This window comes from Bos grunniens, chromosome 12, assembly GCF_055505025.1.
Source record: "Bos grunniens cultivar Pamir isolate PY7600 chromosome 12, Bosgru_T2T1.0, whole genome shotgun sequence".
Lineage (NCBI taxonomy): Eukaryota > Metazoa > Chordata > Mammalia > Artiodactyla > Bovidae > Bos > Bos grunniens.
In genome coordinates, this window is record NC_141176.1 from 31,980,450 (window position 1) to 31,997,300 (window position 16,851).

The 16,851-nt window shown below is 43.7% G+C and overlaps 1 protein-coding gene across 3 annotated transcripts in view; it reads left to right on the plus strand.

Moving 5' to 3' along the window:
* FLT1 (fms related receptor tyrosine kinase 1) overlaps positions 1-16,851 on the plus strand; it is a 205,688-nt gene that overhangs the window by 129,343 nt on the left and 59,494 nt on the right. For all 3 annotated transcript variants that reach the window (XM_086329568.1, XM_086329567.1, XM_086329571.1), the window contains one exon: positions 15,366-15,497. In XM_086329568.1, the coding sequence (XP_086185694.1) occupies positions 15,366-15,497 (132 nt within the window). The remainder of the gene's footprint in view (positions 1-15,365; positions 15,498-16,851) is intronic.

Consider the following 16,851-nt stretch of genomic DNA (forward strand, 5'->3'; position numbering starts at 1 on the left):
TTCTAGCTCACACTCTTCCCAGATTCTCCAGTGAGGTTCTAAGATGTTTCATGCTGTGACAGCCAAGTAAGCACAAGAAGAGGGGCTGCTGGCCTGGGGCTTCGGAGTGACACAGTGAGGAATCAAGGTTGGTTTGCAAAGCAGAGGTGGCAGGAGGCAGGCCCAGCTTAGGGCTACACCGGTGTAAGCAAGAACCACCTCCCAAATGGGGGTGCAGAGAAAGTGGGGTTCCTGACAAGAGCCATGAACTGCTGACAAAAGTACTCTTCTCTAAAAATATTTCAGAGAACAGAAGGTGATAGTAACCTGTGATGCTGTTAGTAAAGCCTGAGAAACCATCATCAAAATCTCTAGGACGGCAAGGCATTTTCAGAGTATTTTAAGATTAAAGAAGTAGGGTTCGAACCACAAAGAGTTTCAGTTCAGTTCAGTCGCTCAGTCATGTCCCACTCTTTGTGACCCCATTGACTGCAGCATGCCAGACTTCCCCGTCCATCACCAACTCAAACTCATGTCCATTGAGTCGGTGATGCCATCCAACCATCTCATCCTCTGTCGTCCTCTTCTCCTCCCACCTTCAATCTTTCGCATCATCAGGATCTTTTCAAATGAGTCAGTTCTTCACATCAGGTGTCAAAGTATTAGAGCTTCAGCTTCAGCATCAGTCCTTGCAATGAATATTGAGGACTGATTTCCTTTAAGATGGACTGGTTGGATCTCCTTGCAGTCCAAGGGACTCTCAAGAGTCTTCTCCAACACCACAGTTCAAAAGCATCAATTCTTCTATTCTCAGCTTTCTTTATAGTCCAGCTCTCACATCCATACATGACTACTGGAAAGACGATAGCTTTGACTAGACGGACCTTTGTTACTAAGAGTTTAGGGAGAATAAATTCCATCTTGAATGGACAGAGGCTGGAAGAGGAATCACTGATCAACATTCCTTCCTAAGTGAGATCTTGGTCACTAGAGTTATTTATCTAATCATCTATCATCACTATGTCACTGATGCAAATCTCTGTACCGGTAAGCGATTATTCAAATCAAGGTGACCGACTTAGTCCTAGTACCTAGGGGGCAGAATTACACCTGAAGCATAAAGTGGTTTTCATGGATCTGGGAGAGATGCTGAGGAAAAGTAGAGGAGAAAGGTGAACAAGGATGCTGATGCCGGGGGATGATAAACTGTCACTCTCAAGCTATTTTTGCTTGATTTCCTAGAACAATAAAATTCAGAAATGTCTATTAACCTTCCACAAAACTTACAGAGTAATTGCCTTTTCTTCCTCGTGGATACGTACCCTTATGGTGCAAAATAGGTTAAGAAACACTGCAGGAAAGAAATGAGGCCACGCTGCCCAGGCACACGGAAGGCAGTGAGTGGGGAGTGAGTAGGCTCTGTCACCCGACCTGAGCTAATCAGTCAGTTCACGTGATCAGTGAAGCAGCCGTTTATGTCATCCCTTCCTCTTCCATCAGTGTCTCTAAGGTAAGGGGATCCAGGTACCCAGACAGAGAAGGGCCAAGCCCTATTAGCAGACACCCCAGTAGCTCTTCTCTGAGAAGAACTCTTCTGCCAGAATCTTCTCAGGGTTTGGTTTATTTGTATCTCTGACAACAGTATAAGCTTAAAGGACATCCCTAAGATTGCCAGGAGAAATATCAATAACTTCAGATATGCAGATGACACCACCCTTATGGCAGAAAGTGAAGAGGAACTAAAAAGCCTCTTGATGAAAGTGAAAGAGGAGAGTGAAAAAGTTGGCTTAAAGCTCAACATTCAGAAAACTAAGATCATGGCATCCGGTCCCATCACTTCATGGGAAATAGATGGGGAAACAGTGGAAACAGTGTCAGACTTAATTTTGGGGGCTCCAAAATTACTGCAGATGGTGATTGCAGCCATAAAATTAAAAGATGCTTACTCCTTGGAAGGAAAGTTATGACCAACCTAGATAGCATATTCAAAAGCAGAGATATTACTTTGCCAACAAAGGTCCATCTAGTCAAAGCTATGGTTTTTCCAGTAGTCATGTATGGATGTGAGAGTTGGACTGTGAAGAAAGCTGAGCGCCAAAGAATTGATACTTTTGAACTGTGGTGTTGGAGAAGACTCTTGAGAGTCCCTTGGACTGCACGGAGATCCAACCAGTCCATCCTAAAGGAGAGCAGTCCTAGGTGTTCATTGGAAGGACTGATGCTGAGGCTGAAACTCCAATACTTTGGCCACCTCATGCGAAGAGTTGACTCATTGGAAAAGACTCTGATGCTGGGAGGGATTGGGGGCAGGAGGAGAAGGGGACGACAGAGGATGAGATGGCTGGATGCCATCACCGACTCGATACACATGAGTTTGGGTGAACTCCGGGAGTTGGTGATGGACAGGGAGGCCTGGCGTGCTGCCATTCATGGGGTCGCAAAGAGTTGGACACGACTGAGCGACTGAACTGAACTGAACATGGCAGAGAACTAAGGCTCAGCTCTTTCCTAAGGATAAACTGGCATTTAGAAGGTGAAAGGAGTAGAGTTGGGGGTAACAGCAGAGAAGACGGTTGGCTGGCACTGCCAGAGTCCAGAGCCAGAACTGAAAACCCTAGAGAAGAGAGGATGCCCAACTCCAACCACAGCTCTAAGCTGATGAAAAAGTGGAGAACACTTCCTGCTAATTATTAGCTAACATTCGGCTGCTTCAGTGAGACTGACACATGTATGGCAGTGGAGCTGTAGGGTTTACATCAAGAAAAGTAACATGACCTGTGAGTAGAGTCCCATTTTGAACTGGAAATCAACAGGAGTTATTATGGAGACTCAGTCCTGACACCCTCAAATCTCTCTCTTTATCCTCGAGTTCCACCGTATTTAGCTCTTTCTCGTATATACCTAGCATCGTGTCATATCCTAATGCTTGGCCCAAGAAAGATGACTTGGATGCCTCTTCTAGCCCATATCCTCAGCCCCATTCAGACCAGTAAAGCCTCCTGACAGCGCTCGGCCACAGCAAGACCCAGTGGAGCACTCACACACGAGCCGGCACAGACTCACTCATGTGAACCAGAAGCCCCTGCTAGCTGTTTACCTTTGGTTGGGTGCCTCTTTTCAAGCCCTCTTGAATGTTCAAGTGAAAAATTTGCAATGTAAGAAATGGGAAAAAACTTGCAAATGTGAGCATCACTTTAGAACAACCTCTCCCTTTAAAAAAAAAATGTGGTGAAATACATGCAACAAAAATTTTACTTTTTCCTTTAAAAGTGCCAAGTTCAGTGGCAGTAAGTATATTCACAAGCTTGTACAACCATCACTGTCTCATTTCAGAGCTTCTGCAGCACCTCAAACGGAAACCTCATACCATTAAAGCTCTTCCCTTCCCACTGTGAATTAACCTCCTCTTTTGATTCTTTCTGTGACCTCTTGGGACACAAGGAACTGTACTTTGAGCATGGCCACAACCGGCAGCTTGTTTTGTCTGAAGAGCAGGCGATGTTTGAGAGACCAGTAGCAGAGAAAAAGGAAGGGGGAGTAAGAAAAACAAAGAAGAGAGAAAGAAAGATGGATGGGGGTGGAGGAGGACAGATTCTCCCAGAGACCGGGAGGGGGCTGAACCTTGTCCAGGGTCACTAACTCTAAAACTAAGAGCTGTGGTCTGAGCTCCTGGAGTAGAAGGGGGTCTCCTTCCCCAATCCACATTTTCCCGCTTACGCGGAAGCCTAGGTGATTATATAGGAAAACTCAGACACTACCTGCCTTAAGTTTACTCCTCCAGCTCTTGGCAAACTAATGAGATGAGGCTTTTCTACCTCACAAGTCCAGTATTTGCATGGAAACGCCTCCTTCCCCCAAGGAGGAACTTGAAACAGCTTACCCAGGATCTAAAGTGACACCCGGCGATGCAGTGGGGGTCACCACTCTACCCAGTACAATTAAGGAAAATATGCCAACAGATACATTCTCAGATAATCTAATCTGTGAGCTCAGCAGGATGAAATCACTGCTGAAAACGCCAAATCAAGGAAGTTCATTCCTCCTCCACCCACACTCAATCAAAACTTGATTTTTGCGTAATCTGCTACTAAGACATCTTACACAATAAGATTGTATATTAGTATAAGTAGCCTTCTCATTCAACTCAGTCATAATTCAACTATCATGAAAACTCACACACAGAAAACATACTATAAGTCATGCCCCAACCCTAACACACACACACACACACACCCCTTCTCTCTCTCTCTCCCCTGCCCTCCATAGGGACCAGTCTCCTGATGGAATAAATTTTGGTTGTCCTTTTATTGCTTTAATCCAAATTTGTAAATTTTGGGGACTTCCCTTGTGATCCAGTGGTTAAGACTCTGGACTTCCACTATAGGGGACGCCAGGTCAATCCCTGGCTGGGGAACTAAGATCCCATAGGCCGTGCAGCCTGGCCAAAAAAATTTTTTTTAATTGTAAGCTGTAGGGAAGCATAAATCTGCTTTACTTGCTTCAAAAATATTTCATTATCCTATCCATAGTCAGTATCATAAAGTTTTGCAAATGTACAAGTATTTGGATCTATATAGCTTTTAAACTTTCATTCAGTGGTTCTTTGCTGATAATAAAGAGACCTATACCATTTCATTTTTGTAATAAAAAATTACTGTTATTTAACTAAATAAGTAGTACATGAATACTTTTAAATTGTAAATGATCACATAATACCAAAATAGAATACACTATAAAATTGTCTCTTGGGGGAATTAACCCATGATAACTGTTTGATGTGTATTTTGTCAGATTTTTCCTTTTCTTTACTTATATATGTGCCTTTATGCAAATATGTATGCGTGGGTGCTAAGTCGCTTTAGTTGTGTCCGACTCTTTGTGACCCCATGGACTGTAGCCTGCCAGGCTCCTGTATCCATAGGATTCTTCAGGCAAGAATACTGGAGTGGGTTGACATGCCCTCCTCCAGGGGATCTTCCCGACCCAGGGGTCAAACCTGCATCTCTTATGTCTCCTGCATTGGCAGGCGGGTTCTTTACCACTGAGCCACCAGGGAAGCCCATGCAAATATGGGGCATAGATATTCATGGGGGAAAAGATAGCTGGGATTCATTCATAGTATACACTGAGAGCCAGCCCTGTACCAGGAATACAGTAGGTGCTGCAAACAAAACAGGGACCTTGAATTTATATTCAAATGAGAAAGTACAGGTAATAAATCTAACAAAACTATAAGCACATAGCATGCAATCAGATGGTAGTGACTGCTGTGGTGAACAAAATAAGGTAATGGGTTATAGTAGGGTGATCTGGGAAAAGCCAACATCTCTAAGATAAATCTGAGTTGAGCTCACACTCTGTGTTTTGTTTTATGACTTGCTTTTATCACAATTTATTCTGGATATCTCTCTATGTACATATCATCTGCCTAATGTTTTAAGCAGTCATGCCCTATAATATGGTATGTGTTCCCATAAGTTATTTAGCTATTCTACTGATGGAAAAATACCTTCTTGCCGTTAACCCCTTGTGCAATGCAATACTATTTCCTGCCTGAAAATGGTCATAGAACTATACTATACTATCCACAGAAAGGCCACTTTAGTTGACTGTATCCTACGGTATAAATTCCTCCAACCACATGGAAGGGGCTATGGCAAATCTGGACACACCATAAGAATTTGTTGGGGCAGGGACAGGGTGTGTGTGTGTTACATGTGTGAGCACACAAGTGTCTGTGTTTATAATTTATAGACATACATAGTGAGTAGCTAAGGTTTTACAGCTCATAACCACAGAGTTAGCACCACTTGACACCTTTTTTTATGTGCCCAAAGCATCTTGAAATACTTCATTGGAACAATAGTAAAATTCAGTGAAAGAGCGGGAAAAAAAAGTGCTTTTCACTTTAACATGTTTAGAAATACATGTGTTTTAGGCACAGTTTCAAGGTGCTCACTTCAACCATAACCCCTTCAATGCATCTGGTTTACAATTTCTTAAGAGCTTTTAAAAAGTATTCTGTTATCATAACCCACTTCGGAAAGTCAAACTAGTGAAGCAATAGCCATTATCCCAAATGAAAGAACCTTTGTGGATGGCTTTTCCCTTATTCAGTGGTTGCATGGAGAAGAATATTATACAGCTTTTTTTTTTTCCCCATCACTGTCCTTAATCTAATTCTTTTCTGAAAGCTTCTCATCTTTATCTTTTTCAAGGCTATAGAGCAAAGAGTCTCACCATGGATCACATTGCCCATCGGATTGCCTTTAGACTATATGTTTTCAACATTTCACAACTCTCTTCCCACTTAGCACATTATTATAAGGCTGCCTTTCACTGTGTCTTAGATTATTCCGTATTTCACCAACATTTTTTTTCTTACATCTATAAAGGCTTTGCCACAAGGCTTGATCTTAGAGTCAAATTTTCAATTAAGGAAGAAGCCGCATGGTGAACATTTGAAAACATTGGAATCATTCATCTTTTTAGTGCTACTTAATGAGCCATCATCCTTCATGTCTGAATTTTGTCAGCCTTTGAAGTTTACTAAACTTGAATTTCTCTTCCCCAGATATAATTTTCCAAACCCCAGAAGTTTGACTAGATATATAGTGTCTCCTTTGTGGTATTTGTGGGAAATCAATCGGACATCTAGTTTTCTTGGGCCACCTTTAACCATCCTGAATCTATATTTTTGCTCTTCTGATCCTTAATTCAGATACAGCTCTTAGTTAATGAATTCCTATGAAATTGAAAGTCGCTAAATTGTGTCCGACTCTTTGTGGGTCACTATATACAGTCCATGGAATTCTCCAGGACAGAATACTGGAGTGGGTAGCCTTTCCCTTCTCCAAGGGATCTTCCCAACTCAGGGATTGAATCCAGGTCTCCCACATTGCAGGTGGATACTTTGCCAGCTAAGCCACAAGGGAAGCCTAAGAATACTGGAGTAGGTAGCCTATCCCTTCTCCAGCGGATCTTCTGGACCCAGGAATCAAACCGGAGTCTTCTGCATTGCAGGCGGACTCTTTGCCAACTGAGCTATCAGGGAAGCCCATGAATTCCTTTAAGAATGGACAATCGAAAAAAAAAAAAAGAATGGACAATCTAAAGGTGTGATTATTTACTAGGTACCTAGAATTAGATACATCATCATCCTAGCTACCATTTATGGAAAATTTATCATATGCCTACCTCAAAACATTTATCATTAAGTTGGCAAGCCAAGACCATCATAACAAAAATTACTTTTTATTTTATTAAGTGTAACTTTCATTCCCTACCATCAGTCAGACATTTGTTATATCCTAGAGAAAAGGAAAATGAGTAAAACTTATTCCTTACCTTTGAAAAACACACACATAATAGGTACAAAGTCAATTCAAAAATATGCAACATGAAGGGCATAAAATTCCATCAGATACAAATCAGCACCTCTGACAGGTAATCACAGGACACTTCATGGAGGAAATGTCATTTGAGTCGAACTTTGATGGATGAAGAAGAGAGTTTTGACAATGATAAATTGTAAGTTTCCACGGGAATTATCATGATTTTTGTGGTTGGACTTTAGGTAAGCAATCCTTCTAGAAAGAAGCAGGCCTACAATTGAATTATCTCAGGAAAACATAGTACAGCCTCATGTTTCTGAGTTCTACTTGTTCATTCTAATAATGAACACCCAAAGGGGAAAGAGAATATTCAGATAAAGTGATCTGTCAAAGATCCCAATGCCATTTTGCATAATAACAAAAATTATAACTTTATCTAGGAAAATATAACTGAAAAGCAATATATTTAAAGAGAAGATCCTAAAGCTATCAAATGACGTAAAAGAAGACCTAAGTAACACAGAGATATTTGGTATTCTTAGAAGGGGACATATATTAGTAAGTTGAACCACTTGTGAGCCATTTTTATAGGTCAAAATATTGACAGTTTCATTTGTTTCAACCTAAAAATAAATAGGACAATTTCTCCCAATGTACTGAATTACATAAATTCAGAGAAATTCCCATCAACATTCCAACAGTGCTTTTTACAGAATTTGACAAGCTAAACCTGAAATCTGTATTGTTGAAAACAGCATCAGCTCATACCAAATATTAGGAAGTGTTATCAAGCAATCCTAAATTAATCATGGATTCACTTGTGTAGGATAGATAGGCCATTGTGGAGCCTAAAAACAGAACAACAAATATGTGGAAACTTAGTATCTGACAAAACTCGCTTCACAATTCAGTGAGAAAAGAACAGATTATTCTGTAAGCCTTGCTGTCATAATTGGCTACAGTAAAAATACAGTAAAAATTAGGTCCCTATCTCACACAATATACATACTCCCTTCAAAAGGAAATCTCGATGTATTAAAGACCTAAATGAGGAAAAGCAAACTGTTTAAACAGATTTTGAGGGGAGGAAAGTATATAAGGGAAATGATTTATGGTATCGGAATAGGAAATATTTCTTTAACAAGTAACAAAAAGCACAAAGGATAATGGAAAGATTGATGCATTTGACTGCCTTAGGATTTTAAGTCTTTATATTAAAAATCCACCATAAACAAAGTTTAGAAGACTGCTCATAGAATGGAGAAGACTTTAACAGATTGAACCAACAAGGGCTCAGTATCTAAAACATGTAGAGAACCCTAAAGTCATTGAGAACAAGACAAATAGGGTAAGAGGAACATGTGCAAAGGACGTGAACTGGTAATTCGCAGGAAAAGAAGCCCAAATGGCCAGCCAAACTGAAAAAAGATATTCCACCCAATAAGTAATCAGGGGGATACAGATTAAACCCATATCGAGATGTTTACACCCCAAATATTGCCGATTAAAGACACCTGAAAACACCAAGTATTGGTAAGTAAGTGGGAAAGGGGAGTGCTTGCTCACTGCTGGTTAAAGTGTAAATTGGTATATTTTCAAAAGACAATTTTGTAATAATTGATAGAGTCGAAAATGGGTATACTCTACAACCCAGGACAAGGAGATAAAGTATAACAATGCACACATAGGTATGTCATCTGTGCATTTTGGCCTTCTTGGTAAAGATCAAAAGAGTGAAAACTATCCCACAGTAGAGAAGTGAATTTTAAAAAAATCTGTGGCTTTTTTATACGAGGGAATATTATATACATCAGTTAAAAATTAACTGCATCTGCATGTATCAACAAAGATAAATATTAACACATTGTAGAATAGAAAAATATCCAAGTTAAAAAAGGATATGTACTATATCATATAATTTATTTGGAATTTTTAAAACCACAAAACAATATTATAGTCTATAGAGATAGATGTTTATGTGGACAAGGCACCAAAACCTGTGTGAAACCAAGATGCACCAACTTTAGGATAGTGGTACCTCTGGAGAGAGGGGAAAAGCATCTATAAACTTCATTTATATAAAACAAAGGTGGGAAAATGTTGACATCTGGTTATCTTAATGGTGAGCACAGGGGTTGTGTTTTTCCTGCACTTTTAAAATCTCTGAAATTAATCAAAATTTAAACTAAAAGGGGAGCCCTCCTTAAAAGGTGAGCTCCACAGCAGAACAGAGCCTGTATCACAGAGAATAGGTTGTATAAAGGTAGTAACAGGTTAAGGCGTTAAAGAAACTAGGAAAGACAACCATAGTCAAGTATGGGCAGAAGATTGGAGGAATGGGGGAAAAGAATGAGGGGAGTAACTGGCCTGTTTTTGTGAGAAGGGAAATAAGCGAGAACAGAGGAGGAGAACAGTGCGATGAGGCTTCGGAGCCTGATGGTCACACATCCAGGTCTCTGCCTTTGCTGTCATGCAGCGTGCGGCCAAGCCAGAAAGAGGAGCTGTGCTTGTTGACTTTGGACACTGTCTCGCCCCTTCTCTCCTCCACGTGGTGGGAAGAGGGACCCGGGCCAGATGATGTCAGCTCATCAGCATCTCTGGCTTCATCCTCTCACCTCTCCAATTACACATCTGCCTCCTTGGGTGCAGTCCAAGTCCTCTAGCTTTATTTGATCATGCCCTGAGCCTTAATTTGGGATCAGAGTGATAGGAACTTGGTTGAGATGCAGGTCAGCTGCAGTGGAGACAATCGTGGGTAACCGGCTCGCTGCTCTTCCTGACGTCCTTTCCCCCGACCACCCACCATCCAGCCATGCTTTCTCTTTCTGGGATCATCCCTTACACCATACCTTACTTTTCAAAGCTTTCACTTAAATTATTTCTACTGATTCTCATAGCAAATACCATGGAGTATGTACAACAGAGGGTTTTTCTGTTTGTTTGTTTCACAGATGGGGAAATGGCCCCAAAGGGATTCAGTGATCTAGCCAAGGTTACAGGGGAAAGCTCTGTTTTTTTTTCCAGAAGCACCTTGGACTCATCCCTGGTCTATTCCTGGATCCAGTAAAGCACCAATCCCTGTGGCTTGTTTCTGCAAAGTGTCTGCTTCCATTTCTTCCCCTCCACTTCCTTTCCCACCATCCAGACTCGGAGCCTCATCGTTCCTTGCCTGAATGACCACTTGGTGAGCTGGACTTCCAGATACCACTTTTTCCTCATTCCAGTCCATCCTGCATTCTCCTTCTAGACTAAACTTCCTTAAACACAGCTCTCATGTCATTTCCCTCAAAAGCCTTTGTGACCCTCTCCTTCTCCAATGAATGAGAACTCCTCAGCCAGGATTTCAAAGCTCTCCTTCATCTGAACTCACCTTCCCAGTCAACGACTCAAAACAGGTGCTTTGAAAATAAAAATGGCTAAGGAACACATGAAAGAATGTTCCAAAACACACACACACAGAGATTAAGACAACTTATTTTTTCTCTATCAAACCAACAAAGTTTTGTGTTTTGTATTATTTAGATGTTTCTGCTCAGTCCTGGCAGGAAAGTGATAAAATTGTCTCTCACCCTCTGCTGGCCCAAGTGTTAACTGGAATAATGTTTTGGGAAGGCAGCTTGATTATGTGAATGAAGAGCCTTTGACCTAATAGATCTGTTTCTGAAAAATCTAGCCTAAGGAAATAATCTGAAATTAAAAAAAAAAAAAACCTTTATGCTTAAAAATGTCCTTGCACTATTGTTTATAGTCATGAGTGATTAGATGTAACCTAATACCAACCAATAAGATACATGCACAGAGGGGTCAGTGTTTAAAGCTGTATACGCATTAGGAAAACCTTAACAGCATTTCACAACTGGATTTGTTTTCTTTCTCTGCCAGCATCCTATTTCACACCTTCTTCTCTTGCTTCAAACTTCCAAAATTCCTTCCTCCTCCTCAATTTCAACCGATGAGTACCTCTTGTTTACTGAGAAAATGTATCACCAAATTGTCGGATCTACCTGTCCCATCCTGAGCTCTCCGGATTCCTGCCCAAGGTCAGTTTGGCCGCTGAGTTCCATTCCCTCTCACTTCTCCTGGTATTGTTCCTTCTGTGTCCTCTCTCTTCCTCTCTCCTCTTTCTCCCTCAGTATCTTTTCCTCCCTCCTTTCTTCCCTCCCAGATTATTCCTATCAGCACATGAACATGCTATAAAATTTCACATTTCAAACAAGAATTCACTCCTTGACCTCATGTAGGTCTCTGGCACACTCCCTGAAAAGTTAACCTGCACCCCCATCTCTCCTCCATCACCTCCTATTCTCTAAGTCATCACGCTTCTGCCAAACGTCACTGAAGCAGCTCATTGTCAAATCCAGCAGTTCGTTATCTCCCATCTCTATCTTCCTAGTTTCTCAGCTGCTCTGAATGCAGCAGATCCCTGTTCTCCTCTGTGAGCTCTCTCCTCGGATCTAGGACTTAGGCTCTCCTCTTTTCTTGCAACCTCCCGGGCGACTTCTTCTAAGCCTCTGCTGCTTCCTCTTCCTCTAATTTCCTGGGGCTCCAGCTTCAGAGCGGCCGGACTCACTTCCCATGAGCTTTGTTTCCATCCCCCTGGCTGTCCCTGCTTCCCAAATGTTGATTCCACTTAGCCGGCTGTAACCTGACCTCCCTGGTGCTGGGAAAGACTGAAGGCAGGAGGAGAAGGGGGCGACAGAGGATGAGATGGTTGGATGGCCTCACCGACTCAATGGACATGAATCTGAGCAAACCCCGGGAGATAGTGAAGAACAGGGAAGCCTGGCGTGCTGCAGTCGGTAGCAGAGTCAGACACAACTGAGCGACTGAACAACCAACTCTGACCTCTTCCCTGGGCCCCAGTGAAACCTCCTTTGGGATGTGCTGTGGGCCTCTCACAAGACAGGACTCTCGATTTTTCTTCCTCAAACCTGCTCCCCCCCAGGATAGGTACCACTATCCTCACAGTTGTTCAAACCATCAGCCTTGAAGTCACACATTTATGACTTGGCATTTCAAGTACCACATGCTAACCCATTAGCAAGCCTTCACAAAGATCCCTGATACCACCAGTTCCTACCACTTCCAACAAACACAGTTGCTCCAGGCATTTCCCCTGGTGGTACAGTGGGTACGAATCTGCCTGCCAGTGCAGGGTACCTGGGTTCGATACCTGGTCTGGGAAGATCCCACAGGCTGTGGAGCAACTAAGCCTGTGTACCACAGCTACTGAAGCCTGAGCACCCTAGGGCCCGTGCTCTGAAACAAGAGAAACCAGCACAGTGAGAAGTCCGCACACTGCGACTAGAGAGTAGCCCCCGCTCCTGCAACTAGAGAAAGCCTGCATATGGCGACGAAGAGCCAGGGCAACCCAAATAATCACTTAAAATTAAACGTTACTTAAATTAAAAATTAAATTGCTTAATTGTAAAAACAACCACAATCGCTCCAGAACAAAGCCACCGTGTCTTTCCCTAAACAAGCTCCTTCCTGCCCCCACGGGCTTTCAATTTCCTGTCCCTGAAATGCCCTTTTCCATGTCTTCACCTGGTTCACGCTAGCCCACCTCCCTGGTCTCTGCTCAAACAGCCCGCCTAAGATAGCTTCCTCACCCTCCTTAACCTGTGGCCCTCCTTAACCTGGCTCATTTTCTTCACAAACTTCATGGCCACTTGAAATGACATTCTTTGTTTGTGCTTCTCCCGAAGTGTAACTGAAGCCCCGCGCAGGCAAGGACTGATTTGCCGCTTATCCTTGTACTGCCAGCGTGTGGACTAGTGTGTAGCACCTGTTCTTTAGATGCTGAGTTGTGTCTGATTCTTTGGTGACTCCACCGACTGGCCCTGTAGCCCGCCAGGCTCCTCTGTCCATAGAGTTTTCCAGGCAAGAATACTGGAATGGGTTGCAATTTCCTAAACCCGGGGATCCTCCCCACCCAGGGATTGAACCCATGTCTCTTGCATCTCCTGCATTGGCAGGTGGGTTCTTTACCACTAGTGCCATCTGGGAAGCTCAAGCTTAAAATATGATGTCAATAAACAAGCTGTGTAAAAAGGCCACTTGAAAAAGACTAAAGGGGGACTTCCTGGTGATCCAGTGGTTGAGACTCTGTGCTCCCAATGCAGGGGGCACAGGTTCAATCCCTGGTTGGGAAATAAAGATCCCACATACTGCTTGGTATGGCAAAAAAAAAATAAAAGGACAATTGACTGGGAGTGAGACCATAGGTTTGTTTGTATTTTTATATTCTTTATGCTTTCCAATATATTTCTCAAGTTTTCTGTATCGAATGTTATTCTTTATAATCAGGAGAATACAAACTATTTCAGCTAACAAAATACAGCCTCTGGTCTGGTCAGGCCCAATTTATTCCAGAACCAGCACTCAGCACATGTTCATTCCAGGGTCCTGCTTCTTCTCAATGCCCCCTCTTTTTCCCATCACCTCTGATAATGGTTTAGACCTTAACCCAAAGCCCACCGCCTCCGTGCTGCCTCTGACTTCCCTGTTCTTAATGAGCTCCTCCCTGCCCAGACTTTGCGTTTAATTGGCTCTGCTATGCTACATGTATTGATTCTCACTCAAACATTTTCTGTTTGCTGGTGTGTGTGTGTGTGTCTGAGAGAGTGTGTGTGAATGTGTGTTGTGCCTGGTATGAGTTAACTGTCCCTCAGCAGATGCCACCCCTTAGTCTGCCCCTTCCCACCATCCAGTCTCAGCCTCAGACTAAGCATCAGTACTCAAACACAGGGTGACAGGACTTGGTACTGAAGCAACTGGGTCTGGAAGCTGGATCCCCCTCCTTCACACCCGCTCCACAGTAACACTTCAACTTGCATTTACCGAGCACCTACTGTGTGCTGGGCACTTGCTATCCATTTTTCCATTATCGAGTAGGAGCTGTTTTCACTGTCACCTTAAGGCGAAGGACACGGAAACAGAAAGGTGAAGTAACTGGCCTAAAGGGACAAGCTGCAGGTGGTGAAGCCTCGTTCAAAGCCCAGCCCACGCTCTTCACCACCGTGACCATGAAATAGGCCTGGCTGTGACCCCTGAGCCACAGGTGTGCCTTCCGTCCGACTGCACGCTCTCAGTTGAGTTCCTTAACCTCCCTGAAGCTCAGCTTACCGCATTTGTAAGAAGGAGACAATAACCCCTTACAGGATGATTGCCAAGACAGCAATGGGGACTGGGAGGGAGGCCCCAAAGGGAGGGGATACATGTATACTTAGAGCTGATTCACACTGATGCATAGCAGAAACCAGCACAACACTGTAAAGCAATTACCCTCCAATGTAAAAAAAGACAGGAATGGGGTCTCAGTCTTGCCTGGCACACAGCAGACATTGAGGAAATGGTTGTTGTTATCAGTCAAAAGGAGAAAAAGGTGGCAGAGGATGAGATAGCATCACCGACTCAATGGATATGAATTTGAGCAAACTCTAGGAGTTGTGGAAGACAGAGGAGCCTGGCTTGCTGCAGTTCATGGGGTCGCAAAGAGTCAGACATGACTGAGCAACTGAACAACAATTGCTATTATTATTATTCGATATACTCCTTCTTTGGGGCTTCCCAGGTGGCACTAGTAGTAAAGAATCCGCCTGCAATGCGGGAGCCCTGGGTTCAATCGCTAGATCGGGAAGATCCCCTGGAGGAGGATATGGCAACCCATTCCAGTATTCTTGCCTGGGAAATCCCATGGACAGAGGAGTCTGGTGGGCCACAGTCTATAGGGTTGCAAAGAGTCGGACACGACTGAGCAAGTAACACACACACACACTTCCTTGACATGTGCTCTTCCAAGGTTCAGGCAGCTGCCCCATCTTTCTCTCTGGCCTGGGTCAGACCTGCATCTCCAAAGTAGGGGCTCAGAGCTCCAGAAGGTGCCACGAGACAGCCTGGACAAGACCAAATAAGCAGCGCTGGCCCAGGTGAAGCAGAGCTTGGATTTCCTCATCCGAAGGCATAAAGATAGGAAGAGGGTTGTGTCACACACGTGGCTGTTTTCTCTGTCATCCAGGCCCACTAATGTAAACATCTCTCACTCCCCAGGAATTATTTTAGGACCGGGAAGCAGCACACTGTTTATCGAGAGAGTCACGGAAGAGGATGCAGGCGTGTATCACTGCAAAGCCAGCAACCTGAAGGGCTCGGCAGAGAGCTCGGCCCACCTCACTGTGCAAGGTAAACAGCTGCCCAGACACCTGCTTCCCCGTTTGGTGAACTTGCCAACTCCCAATCCCCCGCTGTCCCTCCAGTATGTTCCTTTCCCCGACTTCCTTCTCCCATCCCCGTCCCACTGGGCTAGCCTGTCTGGTCCCTCCCTGCAAGGCCAAGGAGGAGGACACAGGCCGGCCACCCTGGAAAGAGGCCGCCGTCAGAACACAGGCTCCGGGAGAAAGTAGACCCTGGAAGATGGGAGAGCTTGTCAATGCCAGAGCCATGACAGAGAATGGCCAGAGTGGCCACGCCTGTGAGAAAGAAATCCAAGAAGACAGAAGCCAGGCATAGAGAGAGAGAGGAAAAAAAATCACACATGCTGGAAATTATTCATTCTTTTCCCACTCCCATTCAGTTACACATACACTGGCTCTTCCCCGTGTTGTCATAAGCCTGTTTTTAACATGAAATAGGCTGCACACTGGGTGTCCCAGGCGGTGCAGTGGTAAAGAACCCCACTGCAATGCAAGAGACCCAGGTTCGATCCCTGGGTTAGGATGATCCCCTGGAGAAGGGCATGGCAACCCACTCCAGTAGTCTTGCCTGGAAAATCCCATGGACAGAGGAGCCTGGTGGGCTACAGTCCATGGTGTCGCAAAGAGTCAGACACGACTTGAGCACAGCACAGGCTGCAAAATATGATCAGAGAGAAGCCACACATGGTAAACAGACCACGATGAAGAAAAGTATTCCACAGGCTTCCTCAAACAGCTCTGTTGAGCAGCAAAACCCAAAAAGGCCACATCCTAGCCTGGGCTTTGGCCACGTGGCTTCCATTCAGAAAAGAGATTAGACCTCGATTTTAATTCTCCACTGCCAAGAATCGCCCAAAAACATGACATTTACAGCATCATAAAGTCTTCAAATTGGCACCTCTAGGGTGTACACATCTATGACTCACTGAGGTTTCACATGTCGTTCAGCAGCCTATTTCGCAAATGCTCCCAAGGAGACTTCAGAGTATATAAGAATTTCCTAAGGAGGAACTAAGGGAGAAGGCAAAATTCATCAACTTTTCTGCCCTGGAAACTACACTACTTAAAGATGGTAACTGAGAATTTATCATCCCCATTCTTTTTTCTTTTTTTTGGCTGCACCTTGAGGCTTTCCATATCTCAGTTCCCTGACCAGGGACTGAACCCAGGCCATGGCCGTTTAAAACACTGAATCCTAACCCTAGACCACCAGGGAACCCATTAGTCCCAGTCTCTTACAAGGAAATGATCCTGGAGAGTCTCCTGAAAAATCTGAAACTACCAATTTACAGTTTCAGAAAAAAGTCGAGGGTAGCATTTCCCAAACCCTTTAAGTTATGGTC